The 12,191-nt window shown below is 35.6% G+C and overlaps 1 protein-coding gene across 16 annotated transcripts in view; it reads left to right on the plus strand.

Moving 5' to 3' along the window:
• The window catches only part of kcnt1b (potassium sodium-activated channel subfamily T member 1b), a 102,552-nt gene that overhangs the window by 86,997 nt on the left and 3,364 nt on the right, over nucleotides 1-12,191 (plus strand). For 4 of the 16 annotated variants that reach the window (XM_084413226.1, XM_084413234.1, XM_084413238.1 and 1 more), the window contains 13 exons: nucleotides 524-629; nucleotides 1,268-1,440; nucleotides 1,902-1,973; nucleotides 2,065-2,199; nucleotides 2,364-2,475; nucleotides 3,094-3,195; nucleotides 4,667-4,750; nucleotides 5,153-5,281; nucleotides 5,555-5,575; nucleotides 6,755-7,046; nucleotides 9,765-9,827; nucleotides 11,574-11,585; nucleotides 11,969-12,053. In XM_084413226.1, the coding sequence (XP_084269352.1) occupies nucleotides 524-629; nucleotides 1,268-1,440; nucleotides 1,902-1,973; nucleotides 2,065-2,199; nucleotides 2,364-2,475; nucleotides 3,094-3,195; nucleotides 4,667-4,750; nucleotides 5,153-5,281; nucleotides 5,555-5,575; nucleotides 6,755-7,046; nucleotides 9,765-9,827; nucleotides 11,574-11,585; nucleotides 11,969-12,053 (1,386 nt within the window). Of the gene's footprint in view, nucleotides 1-523; nucleotides 630-1,267; nucleotides 1,441-1,901; nucleotides 1,974-2,064; nucleotides 2,200-2,363; nucleotides 2,476-3,093; nucleotides 3,196-4,666; nucleotides 4,751-5,152; nucleotides 5,282-5,554; nucleotides 5,576-6,754; nucleotides 7,047-9,764; nucleotides 9,828-10,912; nucleotides 11,715-11,968; nucleotides 12,054-12,191 lie in introns of those variants that run through there. The other 12 variants (XM_084413233.1, XM_084413231.1, XM_084413235.1 and 9 more) reach the window with 8 other exon arrangements.

Genomic DNA, 12,191 nt, shown 5'->3' on the forward strand with positions numbered 1-12,191 from the left:
CTAACAGCCTTTCAGCGGTCATGCTGCAGAATAATTACAGCGTTTGCTTATGTCAGTCAGAGCCGGGGGAGACGTGCACTCTCTTCTCTCTCTCTCTTCTCTCTCTCTCTCTCTCTCTCTTACTCTCACACTCACGCACGCACGCACACACACACGCACACACAAACATTACGTTTTCATGTTTTATGGGGAATTTCCATAGACATACTGGTTTTTATACTGTTCAAACTATATATTCTATTCACTGACCCAAACCCTACTCCTAAACACATCCCTCATAGAAATCTTTCTGCATTTTTCGATTTTGCAAGAGTTGGTGAAGATCCCTGCTGAATGTTCAGTGCACTCACAGTGCCCTCTACTGATCATTTACATGCAATGCTTTCAAAAATAAAGCCTTTGCAGATTGATTGATGTCAGTCAGGGGTTCATGTACTGTATATTCTGTGCATTTTTAAACAGAAGAATTCGTTGTAATTCACACTCAGACCTTTGACACTTTATATCCTTCTACTTTTTCAAGGTGTATTAAAGGCTACCCTCCAAACTCCCCTTACATTGGAAGCTCCCCAACTCTTTGTCACCTTCTGCAACAAAAGGCGCCATTTTGTTGTTTACGACTTGACAAGGTGTGTGTTTAACTCTTAATTCACTTTAAAATACTGATATTCCGATTCAGTTTAATTCATTGTCATGGGGTAGTTTAATGAAAGCGGAATTGTCCAAGAAGTGTTTACTGAAAGGTTTTTTTGTGTGTGTGTGTAGTTGTGCTAATGCATTTATATGGAGGGATTTAACAGTCTAAATTAAATAATTAAATGTCTCTTTTCATTTTACATAAATACATTTCACATACTATTTATTTATGTTTACTCCCTTTTCATTATGGTTATATGTATTGATTGCAACATTTCGTGATATATTCAGTTCCATATTATATTTATTTTCTTTACTTCACATTCTCGGTCATATTTCATTTTATTTCTAGACATAATTCACATGGTATTTCACTTTTTGACATACAAATAAACGTATTTCATGGCTTGTTTATTTATTAATGCTTTCATTTCATTGTACTTTTATTTATTTATTCCAACATAATAGCGTGTAACAATATTCTATGTTTAAATATTAATATTTATACCTATCAGTGCCATTATATGTTCATTTATTTATAGCCTGCCTAAATCCCTCAATGCATTTAAATCTGATCCCTCTTATCATCATTTATTCCAGTCCATCATTTATTTAATTGTGTTTGATTCAGGGTTGCCGGCACAATAGTTTTGAAGATGCCAAGGCGTATGGATTCAAGAACAAGTTGATTATCGTTTCGGCTGAGACAGCAGGAAACGGCTTGTACAACTTCATAGTGCCGCTGCGTGCCTATTACCGACCCCGGAAGGAGCTGAATCCCATTGTGCTGCTGTTGGATAACCCGTGAGTGAGCTGCCTCATCACTCTTCTCACCGCATGGTAGTTCATAGTGATGACTTTAGATGACTTTGATAGGCAGGCAGAAGCATTACTTAACCAATCGACTTTTCACATTCTAAAGTATATTGAAATGATAGCAATTTGCAGTTTACTGTCAATCTTAATGTATTATCTTGCTCTCTAATGCTATACACTTTCAGAAGTGTTATGTTCACATATTCTTCCTTTCAGTAATGCAAAATTGCGTACGCAATTGTCGTCACGTTGTAGATTCTTCCTCAGAGTTTCCATGGCAACTCGGAGATGTCAAAATCCTTTTTGCAATTACCTGCTCATACATTTTGCACAAGCTTTTATTCCGTTAATACATTTTTATAAGGTTGTTTGCCAAACCTTTAAGAACTTTAAAACTGCAGCTGTGAGTGGATTAGCATTGTTAAACTGCTCCTCCTCTCCATTTCCAGGCCTGATAATCATTTTCTTGAGGCCATCTGCTGTTTCCCTATGGTGTACTACATGGCTGGTACCATAGACAAGTAGGCCTTTAAACATTTCAGTAAACGTGCACATCCTGAAATGGGCTTTAGTCCAGTCTGAATGGTGGCTTTGTGCTGGTTTCTGTCGTAGTTTGGATAACTTACTGCAGTGTGGCATCATCTACGCTGATAACCTGGTGGTGGTGGATAAGGAGAGCACTATGAGTGCAGAGGAAGACTACATGGCAGACGCTAAAACCATAGTCAATGTGCAGACCATGTTCAGGTACGAACATTAATAACTTAAGCAAATTGGTTGTTATTTGTTTTTCTTTAAGCTGATGTCTTTTTCAGTATCAGCTGGAAACATGATGGCATTGGGTACTAATTACTTTTCACCGCAAAACGTCCCTTTTGTCTTTGTTCTGCTCTTATTGTGTCCTCTACTAGGTTGTTTCCTAGTCTCAGCATAATCACTGAGCTAACCCATCCTTCTAATATGAGATTCATGCAGTTTCGTGCCAAAGACTGCTACTCCCTGGCTCTCTCCAAACTTGAAAAGGTCTCATATCTTAACAGCCACGCCATTTGACTTTCATTGGGGTCCAAACATCTGAGATTTATTTTTTTAATTATTCCAAATTATAATATCAATTATAGTTTGGGTAAAAAGTTGAATTGCAGAATTAATATGAATTTCAGGATGATTAAATTCAAGCTCCCTGAGCTCCATGAGTTTGTGTAAAACCTCGTATGATCTAGAAATAGTGCAGACATAATCTAAATTATTTTTATTTTCAGATTTAAATTACATTTTGAGTCCCATATTGTCAATGTGATCTCAGACTTTTGGACTAAGAATTTATCATTTTTCTTCCTTGCCAGTAAACAATTTAACAACTCTAACCAGGCCTAACATTAACATAATATAATTTCAAACTTTTCTATGATACAACTTTGCTTGAATTCTAAGAATTTATTATGACATGTTCCATTAGGAATCTGTCAAGTGGTTATTAAGTATGATTTGTTTGTGGTGATCGCATGCTTCAAAAGGCTGAAAATACTGAAACTGATATAATACTGCGTCCCAGATTTCCAGATGGTCTCAAAATCTGAGATCATCAGCGGTGGAAAGTTCCATCAATCTTTTGTTGTGATCTTTTTCCCTTTTCTCCAGATAGAGAGAGATAAGGGCTCTAATCTGGCATTCATGTTCCGCCTCCCGTTCGCTGCAGGCAGAGTGTTTAGTATTAGTATGCTGGACACTCTACTTTACCAGGTGAGTAATAGATCAGATGCAAATACTGCTAATTCTGTACAAAAGGCATTCTAATACATTACCATTCAAAAGTGTGGGGTCAGTACGAAGAAATCAATGCTTTTATTCGGCAAGGACACATTAAATCGATCAAAAGTGACTGTAAAGACATTTATAAAGTTACAAAAGATTTCTATTTCAAATAAATTCTTTCTATTCATCAAATAATCTTGAAAAAAATCGGTCACAGTTTCCTCAAAAATATTATTATTTTCAACATTGATAAATGTTATAAAAATGTATGTTTCTTCAACACCAAATCAGCATATCAGAATGATATCTGAAGGATAATGTGACACTCTGTTTGTAGTTTTCCAGGAAAAAATTACATTTCAAAATATTTTAAAATAGTTATTTTAAATATTTCACAATATTACTGTTTATTACTGTATTTTTGCTTAAATAAATGCAACGATGGTGTGCATAAGCCTCATCTTTCAAAACCATTCTACTGACCCCAAACTTTTGAACTCTAGTGTGTGTATATATATTTAATAAAAATTTTATAAACTCAAGTTTTGAATAAACTGAATTTTGCATTGCCCCTCCCACATTAAAATGTATGAAGTAAAATGTAAAGGTATTAGTAATGAGTACATGACTCTGTATATCAATAATGATTATACAGAATGATGCAATGTAAGCAATGAATGAAGCAATGTAAGCATCATAGAAAAGTATATACATTCATTAATTTGGTACTATATGCATGTTTTGACCATAGAGGCACAGAAAACAATTATGTACGAAACATAACTTGATGAGCAGTCAGTCATAAGCTGTGTTCGAAATCACCTATACCCTCATTCACTATGCCCTACATTACTCCACTAATATAGTTCACTTGAAGGAGTGAGTGGATTTGGACACTGAATGCACTGCAAGGGCTGCCGCCTTTTCACAGTTTGTTGCTGTTTAATAATCATTTGAAAATAAACTGGCAGCTCAGTAGTAATGAAAAGATTTATATTGAACTCTGTCATGGATATAAGCATGTTTAAACCTTATTAAACAATTGAGTAATCAATCAAAAAGGAATTTATACCTTTATGGTATTAAGATGTACCCACAGCAGTTTGGAAAATGGATGGATAGATGATTCAGCTGCGGGCGCCATCTTCTGGTGAGACGCGGAAATTCATTCATCACGACCCTCTCAGTGCGTTATGAGTATTCTCTAACCGTTGAGTGTACATTAGTTTATTGCAGTTTATTTTTGTATCTCTACACATTTGATACTCATGAAGGCTGATACCTTTCTGTGAGGCAGATAGAAGCAGAGAACATTGAGTGGCATTTGCAGTAGGTTTTGCTCCCCTCAGGCATTGAGTCTCTATAGAGCCTTTATTGATTGTGTGAGGTCTAGAGATCATCTGTGTGCTTTCTGGGGACTGTTTCTATGTCTATATATCGTTTCTGTGTTATCTTCTAGTCTTTTGTGAAGGACTACATGATTCTCATTGCAAGACTTCTGCTCGGTCTAGACACCACCCCTGGCTCTGGCTACCTGTGTGCTGTAAGTGTAACCGCAAACAAAAACGCACCCACACACACCATCAGCAGCCAGTACGTCTAGCATCAGTGCGTGATGCATTATGCAAGCTATTGTTTGAGTTAAAATGCACAAAGCTGGTTATTTGAACTTGCCCACCCACAAATCTGTTCGCGCTGACAGGAGTGTTGAATTGAAACAGACGGTGTAAAAATAACATCACAAGTTTTAAAGGCAGATTAGTATGTGACATGATGGACGACTTTCATTAAAACTCCCACGAAATGTTATATATCAGCCCAAAATCAGCTTATGCTATATATATATATACAGTATATCAAGTTTAATTATTATATATTTTTTTAGCTTAGTTTAGTCAAATTTGACCTGCATGTTAATGAGCTTCACCATTCACTTTTGAAACAGATGAAGGTATCGGAAGAGGACTTATGGATCCGGACGTATGGAAGACTATTCCAGAAGCTGTGTTCATCTAGTGCAGAAATCCCCATTGGGATATACCGCACTGAATCTCACATGTTCTCTTCCTCAGAGGTAAGATGAGATTAAGAGGAAGAGATCAGAGCATTCAGACACGGATAAATACGCTTTACACGGTCCATGCAGCTCCAGACGCTTGCACAGCAGATAAGATCCGTCACTGTGCCTTTACTTGATCTTGTGCAGTGTTAAAGATTTACAGCTTTATTTTGGCCTAAATCATGGCTTTGCTGGCTGCCTTATTAACTGTGTTGTGACTTGAAGCTTGTGAAATCCTTGTGCTAATCATTTCTCATTTTGATCATTCACAACTATTGCTCTTTCAAGTATAAGGAGGTTTGTAAAGAGGTAAGAATGCAGACTTCACCCCATTTCTCAAACACATTCTCATATGTTAATGTAATTATGCTATGTTTCAATGGCTCATTGTCTGTCCTGTGTCATTTTACTCTTATGTTATTTTGCAGTTTCTCTATATGTTACTGGTAATCTATATAATTGAAAAAAAAAAAGTTTTGATAATGCGAGTGGGGTTATTTAAAGGTGCATTAAGTAGTTTTCTTAACTAAAAAAAGCAACATTATAATGTTGTTTCCATAATTAAATAATTGTTTCTTCATTATAACTGCACTGAAGTCAAATCAAATAATTACAATTATTATTAATAAAAAAATATTATTATTATCTGGAAAATGTGTGCTTTTTTTAGGTAAAGCTATTTTTATTCTAAAACATCAGATTGACTTTCACTACAAGTTTGGGGTCAGTAAGATTTGTTTATGTGTTATGTAGCCTCTTATCCTCACCAAGGCTGCAATTTGTAAAAAAAACAAAAAAAACAAACTTGAAGTGAATTATCTTTCACAAATTATTTAATTAATAATTTATTAAGCAGCACCATTATTATTATTAATATTTTTGGTGGAAACCAGGATACTTTTTTTTCTGGATTTTTTGAGGAATATAAAGTTCAAGCGAATAGAAAGAACAGCATTTTTTTTAAATAGAAATATTTTGTAATAATGTAAATGTCGTTACTGTTAACATTGATCAATTTAATGCGTCCTTGCTGTATAAGTATTAATAAAAAAGATATATCTTACTGACACCAAAATGTTGAACATGACTGTACCTTAAATGTAGACAAGGCTCATATCACACTGTAAAATATATATTGTTGGTTTAACTTAAAAAAATAATAAGTTGCCTTAAAATTTTGAGTTCGTTGAAATTAAAAAATTGAGTTAATACAAGGAGATTGGTTAAATCAACAGAAACTCAAAATATTATGTTATCTGAACCACATTAATTATCTAAGTTGATTTGACAAAAGAAAAAATGTTGAATTAGAGACAGCTAAAATATGTCATTACTTAGTGCACTTTAACAGAGTAAAGTGGTTCAACTGCTAATAAACTGATACAAAAAAAGTACAATTTAATGACTTCAGCCCTCAGACAATGAAAACGTCAGCCCACCACTTTAAACATTGTTAACCTATTGACAACCTGTTGCCATGCTGACCAGTCTCAGGTGTCTATGGAGGACTGTGAGGACCCGCGGGACCGCAGGGAATCCTGGAAAGAGAAAACCGCCCACAGAAACTCCACAGGGAGCGACCAATCAGAGCACCCACTCCTGCGGAAGAAGAGCATGCAGTGGGCGAGACGGCTGAGCAGGAAAAACACCAAACCACCCAGTCGAGCCGAACGCATCAATCAACAGCGCCTGAACCTGTACCGGCGCTCCGAGAGACAGGAGCTGTCAGAGCTGGTGAAGAACCGCATGAAGCACTTAGGGCTGCCCACTGTAGGATACGGTGAGTTTGACAAGGGCAAGTGAGTATTTCCATTTGTGCCTACTAAAATACTGAAGGTGTAGAACCCCTTGCATTGATGTCTTTTTGATGCTTGTGTCATTATAAATGTACTATGGTGGAGATCTGTTTTCACAGTGTTTCTCTTTGTAAATCATTGTGTCCCCTTGTGTCCACTGCATCAATCATTATTCTTATGAAACATCCTTTATCAGGGATCACAGGAAAACTACAAACAGAAATAGGAGTGAAATATAGTTTACATGCCTTTATTATTAATCATTGCATAAGGGAATTTTGAATGTTCAAATTTTACTACAGTGGAGTCCAATAGTCTCAAACCACTAGTGAAAATATTCCTGTTGTGTAATCGACATATCACTTTGAGCAAAATAAAATTTTTTAATGATTATCTGAATTTCTGCATGAAGTCCACACATTTGTTTCAAACCTAATGGTCATGTTCTCCAGCATGTTTTGAGATGATCTATAGAATGTCTTGAGCTTCACTGAAAGCAAGAACATCTGACCATCTGTACTTTTATTTGATAATCAAACTGTTGGACCTCACTGTATATCATAGATGTTCCCATATTATAGCAGGTGGGTTGTATAGTGTCATGATGAATATGATTTATTGTCGAAGGATAGGTGGTCATTTGAATGGCCAGAGCTAACCATCGACAACTTCTGTTTTGTGTGTCCTGCCTGGTCTTTTATTCTATATTCACCTTTCTAGAAACTTCTCACTACTCACTTTCCATCCTCCATGTTGCAAAAAATCATTCTCTGATTTTCACTAAGCAACTCTGAGAAATACTGATGAAAACTGAAGGCGAAGTGTGTAATTTTTTATTGTTAAAGGAGCCGTATGTAAGATTGTGGCCAAAATTGGTACTGCAATCACTTTTAAATTACTGTAGAGCGGTGTATCCCCTCCCCTCCCCCCTGACTCGAGGTTGCCAGATAGGCTGCAGGATCCAGCACGAACGTTTGTAGCTGCAGCTGTGGTAACTAGAGCAGAGCTGGCAACCCCGATGCCGAAACACTACTGACTTCGTGATTGGTAGATAGGTGGAGGGTGGAGCATCAGGCCAAAACACAACATGACAACATCAACATCAGTTGAGGGCTGCAACTTTACTATTTAAATGACAATATCCTGGTCGTACTACTGTTGTCAGTGATATAAGTATTTGAAATGAACATGATTTCTTAATGTCTAGTGACATATCAGGGTCATTTTATGATTAATTGAAATACATTTCTTACATACAGCTCCTTTAAAACTAGTGCTGTCAGATTGATTAATCGCGATTAATCGCATCTTACATAAGTTTGCGTTTACATACAAAATGTGTGTATATATTATTATATATATATATATATATATATATATTGTATATATATGTGTGTGTGTGTGTGTGTGTGTGTGTGTGCGTCTGTGTATATACACACACACATACACACACAAACATTATATATATACATATATATACACTACCGTTCAAAAGTTTGGGGTCAGTAAGATTTTTAATGTTTTTAAAAGAAGTATCTTCTATTCACCAAGGCTGCATTTATTTGATTAAAAATACAAACAAAACCAGTAATATTGTGAAATATTATTCCAATTTAAAACAGCTGTTTTCTATGTGAATATACAGTAAAGTGTAATTTATTCCTGTGATCAAAGCTGAATTTTCAGTATCATTACTCCACATGATCCTTCAGAAATCATTCTAATATGATGATTTGATGCTCAAAAAACAAATATTATTATCAATGTTGAAAACAGTTTTTTTTTTTTTTTCAAAATTCTTTGATGAATAGAAAGTTCAAAAGAACAGCATTTATCTGAAATCTAAAGCTTTTGTAACACTAAACACTACCGTTCAAAAGTTTGGGGTCAGTAAGAATTGCGACAAATAAAATTAGTAAAATTAGTAAAATAGACAGTACATTTTTAATTTTATTTTTGGGGGAAAGAAATAAAATAAATCAATACTTTTATTCATCAAGGATGAGTTAAACTGACATTTATAATGTTAGAAAATATTCTATTTTAAATAAATGCTGTTCTTTTGAACTTTCTATCTATGTACACAACTGTTTTCAACATTGATAATAATAATGAATGTTTCTTGAGCATCAAATCATCATATTAGAATGATTTGTGAAGGATCATGTGACACTGAAGACTGGAGTAATGATGCTGAAAATTCAGCTTTGATCACAAGAATAAATTACAGTTTAAAATATATTAAAATAGAAAACAATCATTTTAAATTGTCATAATATTTCACAATATTACTGTTTTTTTTTTTTTTTTTTATCAAATAAATGCAGCCTTGGTGAGCAGAAGATACTTCTTTTAAAAACATAAAAAATCTTACTGACCTCAAACTTTTGAATGGTAGTGTATATATATAGTTTAAACTAGTTCTTTTCCCATTTTACACAGAAATTACACACTTCATCTTTAAAAATTAGATGTAAACCATAGTGTTCTGTTAGTAATGACATTTTATAGTCCTATAAGTTAACTAATATATAAACCATAATAGTAGTATTAAGTAATATTAATGACATTTTGAGAATGTGTTTTTTGCATGATGAATTTTTCTTGATCTTTCTCTTTACAAAGTGCTGCTTTCTGAGCTGCTTGCTTGACCTTTTCTTTCTTATCTCTTTCTACTTTGGCCTTTTCCCTGCACGCTGTAGAGGACGTAGCTAATTTAACCGCAAGCGATGTGATGAACCGAGTAAATCTAGGATATTTGCAAGGTAAATCCACTCAACAACACTGTTCCTGTAGTATAGGATCGTTCCTGTAGAACAAGTCGCTTGATTCATGAGCTGAATGAAACCTGATGTTCTGGAGATGTTAATAGGAAACTCCACTGCTCAATTTGTCCAGTGACATTAATTGGAACAGCATCAGCAAGTCTGTATTTAATAGGATAAGCACCAATATGCCTCTTTGTTTCGTTTTCTTTTAGATTCAAAAGTCATATATGCACATTTTTAAAGTACCTGATTCTTAAATTTTCCTGGCCGACAGTTTCTTACTAAAGCTACATGAATGTGTCTGAAGCCTGCTGCCTGCAGTCCTCCTGTTTTTACATTTTTTCCAGATGACATCAGTAGGCTAGTCTGTGTCCCATGAGCCTTCCTCTTATCTTATTAAAAACAGACTACAGGAAACTGCTGGCTATTGACATTATAATGACGCTGGACAAAACCGGTATGATTTAGAAATGACCCTTGCGCTTATCTGTAAAGCCAACTGATGTTATTCTTATATTTCGAATTTGCATTTATGTATAATTATTATTACACAGCAGCACACTGGAATACTTGATTCTAAATGGTCATGTACAATGAAAACATTTCAAGTCGTTTCAACTGAAATTAATGTTCCACATCCATTTTTTTTTAAATTGCTGTGTAATAAGCTGTATAATGCACAGTCAGCCAGTCATTATTGCAAAATAAAAGCCTTTAGCTTTTTGTCACCCGTCCTGATCACAATCATTTTGTATTTACATTATTCCGTACATATACATAAATGCAAAAAAAGTGTAGCATTTTATTATGAATTAAATACAATTCTAAATAAAGTCTGTAACTTCATCCTGCATAGACTATGTGTGGATGTAAATACAGCATTTACAGACATTGCATTTTTTATATATACCCAAATCAGCAGTATTGCATCTAACATTGTCTCATTATGCTTGCAAAAACATGCTCCTGAACAACAATGTCATTTGACAGCAGTGCTGACCTGTTTTATGAAATAATGAAGTCTGATTTCATAGTTAAATTAGTGATGTAGTTGTCTTTTTCTCCTCTGGTACGAACTGAAGAGGGTACTTACATGACAGAGGGTACTGCAGGTACTCACTGGCATATGAGCATTGATTTAAGACATGATGAGTGAGGGCTTTTGATTCCAGGATGTTTGGACAGAGTGGAGTAGAAAGCATTCAGTCTTTGTCGGAAGGGTCCACCTAGTGCAGGTATTTAGGTGCACACTTATAAGTCTGCTTGCACTGATCTACAGCATTGTTTTTATTTTTTTATTCTTTTTAACGGGGTGATACTGGGAGAAGTAAGAAGTACTTGGGTTTCCCATTGGTATAATCATTTAATTTGCATTTGAATATTGACTCCTCCCAATCCCACACTACTAATGTTTTTTGCTTCACTCTGATTGGTCGAGCCTTAGATTGGTGGGCCTGCCAGATCTTCTAAGCATGCTTATATCTGTGTGTGTGTCAGTCTCACTGTTTGATGACTTTGGCCTGTGTGTTAGCATGGCAACCGAGCAACATTTATGGGGTCAGCTGTGATTATGATGCAGTATATGGATGGAAATATTGAATTTGTGGGTGGATGCGGACCCTTGTCTGCATGTTTCCGCGCATGAGGAGCGCTTGCGGTTGCATGGGCGTTCCGTAAATGCAGCCATGCCCTGTCAGTAACGGTTAGCCCTTCTCTCTCTTTTACCTGGCCTGGCACTATAAGTGGCTCAAACAGGTGGGTTTGGAGAAGCAGAGACACTTTGTCCCAGTCTTGAGTCTCCTTATTTCCAGAACTGCAAAGGTTCACACTTCTCAGTCATTTACAAGCAGGTAAAATACAACAAAGCCTCAGAAACCCAGCCTACAAAATCGTAACACTGTGGGGTTACACAACTGCCTCCCCTTTTGACATTTTATTGAATATATTTCCCTACTTTTGTTGGCTATTCTGACTCAACTCAACAGTATAGAGAAGTTTCATTATTTATAATAGGGAGTAGGGATAGAGATAAATGTTAAAGATAATTTATCAGAACTGTGTCACATGAATGTTTTTGGCTATTAAGAACTGATACAGGTTAAGTACGACAGTGATGTTGTCTTTTGTTTCTCTTGCAGATGAAATGAATGACAATCAGAACACGTTGTCGTATGTGCTGATAAACCCTCCTCCGGACACCATTCTAGAGCTCAATGATATTGTGTAAGTGTCAGATATTAAAGCTGGTTTGTGATTGCAATAGGGAGAAGAATGGGATCGACAAAAAAGTATTCAAATTCAGGTCGGTCGCGTCAAAAGCTAAATCGACTATCCTCACTCTCCAGCGCGTCCTAATTTTGC

The sequence above is a fragment of the Rutilus rutilus genome, assembly GCF_951802725.1.
Source record: "Rutilus rutilus genome assembly, chromosome: 7".
Lineage (NCBI taxonomy): Eukaryota > Metazoa > Chordata > Actinopteri > Cypriniformes > Leuciscidae > Rutilus > Rutilus rutilus.